We start from the raw sequence: 9,262 nt of genomic DNA, 5'->3' as shown, positions 1-9,262 counted from the left end.
TACATGGTAACATGACAAACATGTTATAATATACTGTAACTACATGAACATGACAACACGTTATAATATACTGTAACTACATGACAACACGTTATAATATTCTGTAACTACATGACACACACGTTATAATATACTGTAACTACATGACAACACGTTATAATATACTGTAACTACATGACAACAGTTATAAATATACTGTAACTACATGACAACACGTTATAATATACTGTAACTACATGACAAACAGTTATAATATACTGTAACTACATGACAACACGTTATAATATACTGTAACTACATGACAACACGTTATAATATACTGTAACTACATGACAACACGTTATAATATACTGTAACTACATGACAACACGTTATATATACTGTAACTACATGACAAACACGTTATAATTATACTGTAACTACATGACAACACGTTATAATATACTGTAACTACATGACAACACGTTATAATATACTGTAACTACATGACAACACGTTATAATATACTGTAACTACATGACAACACGTTATAATATACTGTAACTACATGGTAACGTTTTATAATATACTGTAACTAACATGACAACACGTTATAATATACTGTAACTAAATGGTAACATGACAACACGTTATAATATACTGTAACTAAATGGTAACGCAGAAATAGATTTGGCTACCAAGCTATCTGAACTTTGGACAGTCAAACCTGTTGAATGGATATGATCTAGTATACAGGACTGTTATTCACTGGCTGAAGCTTTTGGTGTCTAACAGCAGAACATGGGAAACAAACAGTTAAGGATCTTTGCTAGATGACCTTTTGGGAAGTGGTGTCGCTCATATCTGGCTTCCTGTTTTGTGCTGTTTGGCGTTGAGAGAGAGAGAGCATTATGGAGTTGAAGGCRGTTGGGTGGAATTTCAAGGCAAGTGGAAAATATAATGGGTCGGGGCTATTAAGCGAACAGTAAAACTATTTGTCGTAGATACCAATTGTACCTCTCTGTAATCATATAGTGAACTATCGAGATTAGGTTTAGCTCATTGATCAGCATGAAAGTTGGGGATTTTAGTCGGTCACAACTAGCCTGGCGCCAGATCTGTTTGTGCTCTCTTCCCAACTCCTATGGTCACTGTGTTATAGGAGTTGGCAAGACAGCACAAACAGATCTGGCGCCAGGCTAGGTCACCACATGGACTACGTCCCATACAGAACCTTTTTATTTATTTAACCTTTATTTAACTAGGCAAGTCAGTTAGGAACAAATTCTTAGTTACAATGACGGCCTACCAAAAGGCAAAAGGCCTCCTGCGGTGACGGGGGGCCTGGGATGAACAATAAAGACTACACAACACTACATAAAGAGAGACCTAAGACAACAACATAGCAAGGCAGCAACACATGACAACACAGCATGGTAGCAACACAACATGGTAGCAGCCCAAAACATGGTACAAACACCATTGGGCACAGACAACAGCACAAAGGACAAGAAGGTAGAGACAACAATACAAACCCTTACACAGCCACAACTGTCAGTAAGAGTGTCCATGATTGAGTCTTTGAATGAAGAGATTGAGATAAAACTGTCCAGTTTGAGTGTTTGTTGCAGCTCGTTCCAGTCGCTAGCTGCAGCGAACTGAAAAGAGGAGCGACCCAGGGATGTGTGTGCTTTGGGGACCTTTAACAGAATGTGACTGGCAGAACGGGTGTTGTATGTGGAGGATGAGGGCTGCAGTAGGTATCTCAGATAGGGGGGAGTGAGGCCTAAGAGGGTTTTATAAATAAGCATCAACCAGTGGGTCTTGTGACGGGTATACAGAGATGACCAGTTTACAGAGGAGTATAGAGTGTAGTGATGTGTCCTATAAGGAGCATTGGTGGCAAATCTGATGGCCGAATGGTAAAGAACATCTAGCTGCTCGAGAGCACCCTTWCCTGCCGATCTATAAATGARGTCTCRGTAATCTAGCATGGYWAGYATGGTCATCTGAATCAGGGTTCGTTTGGCAGCTSGGGTGAAAGAGGAGCGATTACGATAGAGGAAACCAAGTCTAGATTTAATTTTAACCTGCAGCTTTGATATGTGCCGAGAGATGGACAGTGTACCGTCTAGCCATACTCCCAAATACTTGTATGAGGTGACTACCTCAAGCTCTAAACCCTCAGAGGTAGTAATCACAGCTGTGGGAGGAGGGGCATTCTTCTTACCAAACCACATGACCTTTGTTTTGGAAGTGTTCAGAACAAGGTTAAGGGTAGAGAAAGCTAGTTGGACACATGTAGACTCTTTTGTTTTCTTCTAATTAAAGCATCCATCAACTGGCAAGACACCGTGGTCATCCATCACAGACTGTCCAAACACACACACATGCACACACACACAGGCCTATTTCCTGTAACTAGAGAGCGAGTGCTCTGGACACTGTGTTGAAACGGCAAACTCTGGAGCAGCAATAGCCAGGCTACTGCTTCCTGTCTACAATCTGAAGCAAATCCATTATTGTCTTATTTTTGTTAAGTTTAGTTCACTTCTCTTCGATGAAAATCCATCTGATTCATTCTGCCTTATTAGACCATTACCGTGGTGAACTTTGAGAAAATAGACTGGAGAGAGGAGAAAAGAGTTGATGGTTTGACAAGCTCCTGCTGATAAGGTCAGAGGTCAGAGCTTTAGCCAGGGTTGTGTTCATTGTGCATAAAATTGAAGAAAGCATCCTGAAACAGGAGGGGACTACCTGGACTTGTCCAATAAGACATTGTATTTTCTTCTTTATTGCTTATTGAACATTACCCCTGGCCTCTTTACAGTAGTTTAGAAAATGGAGGACAAAACAGGACAGCCCTGCTGTCTAACTGGAACACAGCAGGTTGCCATGGAGAGGAAATGAGTCACTCGTTGAAAGGGAGCTTCGCTTCCCTTAGGGAACTTCCCATAATCAGTATTATCACAAAAAAAAACAGCCTTTCAATGGGCCAGTGCAATCAAAGAGCAGCTCGGCCATGTTAACTGCTTCCTGAATAAGCCAAACAAAACCTCACGAAGGCTGATTCCACATTCTTATGGCCTCTGGTTAGTTTGCTCTGTTGGAGAGTTTGACGTTAAATACATGCTCTAACTTGAAGAAACAACATCCGAATGTATTTCAGAGGGACGTTAATTTTCATGGGAATAGAGAACACCCCATAGACAGTGAGATAGTTTTATTTCCKAAAAAAAATGTCAAAATGGAGGGGAATTGTTTGTGTAGCTAACTGTCATGTTTCCAAATTGTGGAAARGCCAATAATTATGTCTGTTACGGTTGGGTTCTGKTGCCAATGACTGGAACGAATTGCAAAAATCGCTGAAGCTGGAGACTTATATTTCCCTCACTAACTTTAAACATCAGCTATCTGAGCAGCTAACCGTATCACTGCAGTATCACTGCAGCTGTACATATAGCCCATCTGTAAATAGCCCACCCAATCTACCTACCTCATCCCCATATTGTTTTTATTTACTTCTCTGCTCTTTTGCACACCAGTATTTCTACTTGCACATCACCATCTGATCATCTATCACTCCAGTGTTAATTTGCTAAATTGTAATTACTTCGCAACTATGGTCTATTTATTGCCTTACCTCCTCACGCCATTTGCACACACTGTATATAGACTTTCTTTTTTTTATTTTGTGTTATTGACTGTACGCTTGTTTATTCCATGTGTAACTCTGTGTTGTTGTTTGTGTCACACTGCTTTGCTTTATCTTGGCCAGGTCGCAGTTGTAAATGAGAACTTGTTCTCAACTAGCTTACCTGGTTAAATAAAGGTGAAAGAAAAATACAAATAAAATGTAAAAGCCGAGGCARAATGTTCAATTCATCCACCCCTTTAAATCAACAAACCAATAGAAGAAAAGCCTGATAATCCAAATAGGACTTGTGACCAAATAAGCTTGATATCACATTTAGTAAGTGGTGTATGGCCATGATTTTTTATTTTTTTATGTTTTATTTAACTAGACAGTAGTAATAGCAGTAGTAGTATACATAAGGTTCAAGAACTCCACAATACTTTTGAGCTAATATTCTATAATAGGTGCAGGAACTCAAAGAGTAGAACATTTGAGGTGCCGGGTCCTCAGTTCCGATGAACCATGGTGCACAATTTAAAAGCAAAAACAGGTCAGGAATCTTGGTCACCAATCTGACAGTCATAGGCCTACGGTATACAGTACAGTTACTTACCACGGCAAGTGTTGGGGAAGCTACTCTGAAAATATAGTTTACCAAACTACCAATTACTTCACATTGGAATAAGTTAAGTTACACTAAAGCTAACCTTAATAAAAAATATAGTTTACTAAACTAAAGTTACTTTGAAAAAGTAGTTTACTACATCCAAAGTACTTCGTGAAAAAGCATCATATCTAAATCTGAAACGTCATAGAATACAAATTGCAAAAACAGATCTGGAGTCAGATGTTAACATAATGTGTAATTTAGCCTATTTAAACACAAAAACTAAGTTTCAAGTGAGAATTAGGCAGGTCTAATGCTGAAAAAGAAAGGAAATTCTTGCCTWTTTTCCCCATAATTTCTCTTCTTTTTTTGCAATAAAAGTAGTGTGTAGTTCCAGTAGTTAGCCACCGCGTGGCAAAAAAAATAGTAATTGACTTCTGAAACACTACCAACATTTTTATTTAGTTTGTTCAACTACCACCAAGCTACTGCAAAAAGTCAAATAAATGATATGTTGTTCAGGACTCCCAACACTGCCCATGGCACATTACTGCCCCCTGCTGATCTACAGTAAATACATCGATCTCATCACCAAACATCTTAACATTCCAAACTATCGACTCAACAATGTCACAATGTCATGTAGCTAGCAATAGGCTATATTAATCAGAAAAACTTCAACCTAAATCACTGCATTGATTACAGACAACTATAGCAGCATTGTACAGTGCAAGAGCGCACACACCACTTAGCTTGAACAAATCAATACAAGTTATTTTGCAGATTTGGCTATTTTTTGGGGGTGAAGATGTGCAATACACATTTTTTGGCCGTATTAGAAACTTACAATCTGTTATGTACATTTGAATATTGAATCAACATTGCAATTCAGTCTTTCACAAGCGGTCTCTATATTGTGTTTCATCCCCAGTTGATTTGTTTAGATCAGATCAGTCTGGTTCGTTCAGTCTGGCATATTTTGGGCAGCCGAAAAGGGACCTTCTTTATAATGAGTCCCTGAACCAATCAAACCGTCTCAGTTGTCGGTGAGGCCGGCTGGGCGGATCCTCAGTATTGAAAGAGAAAATAAAGTAACACAATAAAAAAAAGGAAATTACCTTGGCTATTGCATTTCTCTCGTGAATAAGTTCCCCRCGTGGATACATAGAGCATAAKGGTAAGCAAATATAAAGCTAGCCAAATGAACCTATGAGACAAGAAGGCATAGCTATTCTAGCTAATGATATGCTAACTTTAGCTAGCTGAGTTATCGCATTGGCCAGTGGCTATATCACAGCTAAAGTTGGCTAACGGTCCTTGATACGCGATGATTAGAACTAGCTAATGAGCCACAATTGCTAAATCGTTTAGTTAACTAGCTAACGTTACATCTACATTGGATAATCTAATACATTTTCTCCTTTGATCATAAGTGTGATTTTAGCCTAGATTTAGCTAATATCAGTTAGCTGGGCAATCTGCATGGTTGAACATATGCTAGCTACCATCAGGTAGCTAACGGTACGGGCCAGATAGACGATAAGGCTCTTGGTACGGGCTTTATGCGATGAAAGGCTATTTAAAGTTAGCTAGCTAGCTTATCATCTCGGTGACGTTGAGCTGAACGTGTTAGCGAGCTAGGTCAACTAATACTCTTGAAACTGGTTAACAAGTTCATGAGTTATTTTTTTAAATGATCCGGCGGAGCTGGCTGGCTGGCTGGCAACACTTGATCTGTTCAATCAAGTGGACTGTGTACGTAACGATCTACTTGTTGGCCTTATATTTATATTCCACCATGACGCCCATTGTGCACCAATCAAACGCTATATTAAAACTGTCATACTTATTCCTCCCTCCTGMGCAAGTGAAATGGCAGAAATTATGTGAACATAGATGGGCTTTCTTATGCCCAACCACAATTGAAAGTTGGCTWAACCGGCAGTTATTTTGTTAGACGAGTGGGGTGGTTTCCTGGACACAGATTGAAGTCTAGACCTAGACTAAAAAGCAAACTCTTGAGTGTCTGGGGAAACTTTAAAATCCATCCATTGTTACTCGTCTCCACCTCCATAACTAACTTATTGATGTACCTCCTGCTTTGTCTATTCAGATGCCCTCAGCAATGAATGGTAACAGGACAGTGCAGTCGGCCAGCCCAGATGTGGGATCTGCTCCTGGACAGATCACCCTGGGCGGAGGGCAGTCCTCTGGGGCCCAGACCGAGGCAATGAAGCAAGTCCTGGGCGTCGTCGACAAGAAAGTSCGGAACATGGAGAAGAAAAAGGCAAGTCTCCTTTTATTTTTGGGGAATGAAACTTCCACAATTGTAATGAGGGTGAAAAGTGCCTCTGCCTTTTGATACCTCAATTTTTTTTTTTATATTTGATTTAGCTAGGCAAGTCAGTTATGAACAAATTCTTAATTACATTGATAACCCACTGTTCCCCGGTAGGTTAACTGCCTTGTTCAGGGGCAGAAAGACATMTTCACCTTGTCAGCTCGGGGATTCGATCTAGCAACCTTTCGGTTACTGACCCAACGCTCTAACCACTAGGCTACCTCCTGCCATTGAGCAACACACCTAGCTTGGGGTGCAATCATTAGTTCAAAATGTTTTGCAACGGAAATGAGAGTTCAYGCCTTGAATTTTGTGGTCCTAATGCCCCCTAAAAAAATATATTCCTTGTGGCCGTTTTTGCCCTTGGGCTGAATATAATAATTAGTATTCCCTTTAGAGGTCGACCGATTAATCGGAATGGCCGATTTTAATTAGGGCCGATTTCAAGTTTTCATAACAATCGGAAATCGGTAATTTTGGACGCCGTTTTTTAAATATATTTTTTAGTATATATATATATTTTTTTACACCTTTATTTAACTAGGCAAGTCAGTTAAGAACACATTCTTATTTTCAATGACGGCCTAGGAACGGTGGGTTAACTGCCTTGTTCAGGGGCAGAACGACAGATTTTTACCTTGTCAGCTCAGGGATTCAATCTTGCAACCTTACGGTTAACTAGTCCAACGCTCTAACCACCTGCCTCACGAGGAGACCGCCTGTTACGCGAATGCAGTAAGAAGCCAAGGTAAGTTGCTAGCTAGCATTAAACTTATCTTATAAAAAACAATCAATCAATCATAATCACTAGTTATAACTACACATGGTTGATGATATTACTAGTTTATCTCTGTCTCTTATACACATCTAGATGTGTATAAGAGACAGCGCTAATAGCGTTTCAAACGTCACTCGCTCCGAGACTTGGGAGTAGTTATTCCCCTTGCTCTGCATGGGTAACGCTGCTTCGAGGGTGGCTGTTGTCGATGTGTTCCTGGTTCGAGCCCAGGTAGGAGCGAGGAGAGGGACAGAAGCTATACTGTTACACTGGCAATACTAAAGTGCCTATAAGAACATCCAATAGTCAAAGGTATATGAAATACAAATGGTATAGAGAGAAATAGTCCTATAATTCCTATAATAACTACAACCTAAAACTTCTTACCTGGGAATATTGAAGACTCGTGTTAAAAGGAACCACCAGCTTTCATATGTTCTCATGTTCTGAGCAAAGGAACTTAAACGTTAGCTTTCTTACATGGCACATATTGCACTTTTACTTTCTTCTCCAACACTTTGTTTTTGCATTATTTAAACCAAATTGAACATGTTTATTTGAGGCTAAATTGATTTTAATGATGTGTTAAAATAAGTGTTCATTCAGTATTGTTGTAATTGTCATTATTACAAATTTTAAAAAATGTTTTGGGTCCTCCAATAATCGGTATCGGCGTTGAAAAATCCTAATCGGTCGGCCTAATTCCCTTCTCCCGGCTGACGATCGTAGTGTTCTGAAGCACCTCACTCACATGGCTTTCTCAGATATCTAAATTCTTATTGGCTAATGCCATCACGTGATTGGGTTCTCTGATTGGGTTCCATCACGTGATTGGGTTCTCTGATTGGGTTCCATCACGTGATTGGGTTCTCTGATTGGGTTCCATCACGTGATTGGGTTCTTTTCACACCCATTGCAGCTCCGACTTAGGCAACAAGCGAAGATTGGCACGTCGGCCGGGATGCAACTTATCGAATTCCGAGGCGCATATTGAAGATGTATGAACTGTCCACATGTACTTTTTGTCAGCCAACAAGATGAGTAACGAACAGCAAAAGCACAAGCCTGTGTCAATCTACTATTCCCCCATAGTACAAAACTTGACCTATTCTGTTGGTCAACTCGTCGTTCTGTGCGAGAAATAAATATTCCAAACAAACTCTGAGACAGTTGTGGGACGATAGATCCCCAATTACGGTAATACAACCCCTATAAAAAATATAACTTTTTAAAGCAATGAGGCTGATGCAACAGATCAGAACGTTTAAACTTAAAATGTTGATAAACTATTAGGCTATTTTTTTCACATTAGAAAAGCAGCAAATAATAGGCGATGAGCACAAATGTTCCAAAATGCAGTTGGCTCAAAACACCAGTCTCAAACCGCGCGCTGCAAATGCGAGCGGTTTCATATGACCGATGAAAATGTCKTTTTTAAGAAAGAAAGATTTTTAAAGATGCAACAACTAGCATGGGTTAATGACTAGGATTGTGTCTTTGGTTGCTGGACAACTAAAGAAAGTTGAGAACATGACATACTGGTTTCAATGGCATATGAGGAAGTGGTTTTAAAATAAAATAATCCATTTAACATTCCTATGGTCGGAACACGGTAAGACGAGCCTCAAAATGATAAAGAAATGTCCAGGTTTTAAACAATTACGTTTATGGTTAAATCATTTTCAAAATGTTGACTGCCTCTGCTCAGATTGCAAGGTGAGTGAGTTTGCAGTGCGCAACAGGCACCTTTCTCTCCTATATGAACGATCAGGGTGCAACAGGCGCCAGTGACCTTTCTCTCCTATATGAACGATCAGGTGCAACAGGCACTAGTATGACCTTTCTCTCCTATATTGAACGATCAGGTGCCAACAGGCACCTGTACATACTACACTGATATGAGCAAGCGATCAGGGAGGC

At 39.9% G+C, this 9,262-nt stretch overlaps 1 protein-coding gene across 1 annotated transcript in view; it reads left to right on the top strand.

Moving 5' to 3' along the window:
- The first annotated feature begins 833 nt into the window (after nt 1-833).
- Nucleotides 834-9,262, top strand: part of LOC111972499 (caprin-1-like) — a 14,490-nt gene continuing 6,061 nt past the window's right edge. The window contains exons 1-2 of the mRNA XM_070446780.1: nt 834-923; nt 6,337-6,576. Of these exons, the coding sequence (XP_070302881.1) occupies nt 891-923; nt 6,337-6,576 (273 nt within the window). The 5' untranslated portion in view covers nt 834-890. The remainder of the gene's footprint in view (nt 924-6,336; nt 6,577-9,262) is intronic.

The sequence above is a fragment of the Salvelinus sp. IW2-2015 genome, linkage group LG14 (assembly GCF_002910315.2).
Source record: "Salvelinus sp. IW2-2015 linkage group LG14, ASM291031v2, whole genome shotgun sequence".
Lineage (NCBI taxonomy): Eukaryota > Metazoa > Chordata > Actinopteri > Salmoniformes > Salmonidae > Salvelinus > Salvelinus sp. IW2-2015.
This window is presented reverse-complemented; position numbering and strand designations above follow the sequence as displayed.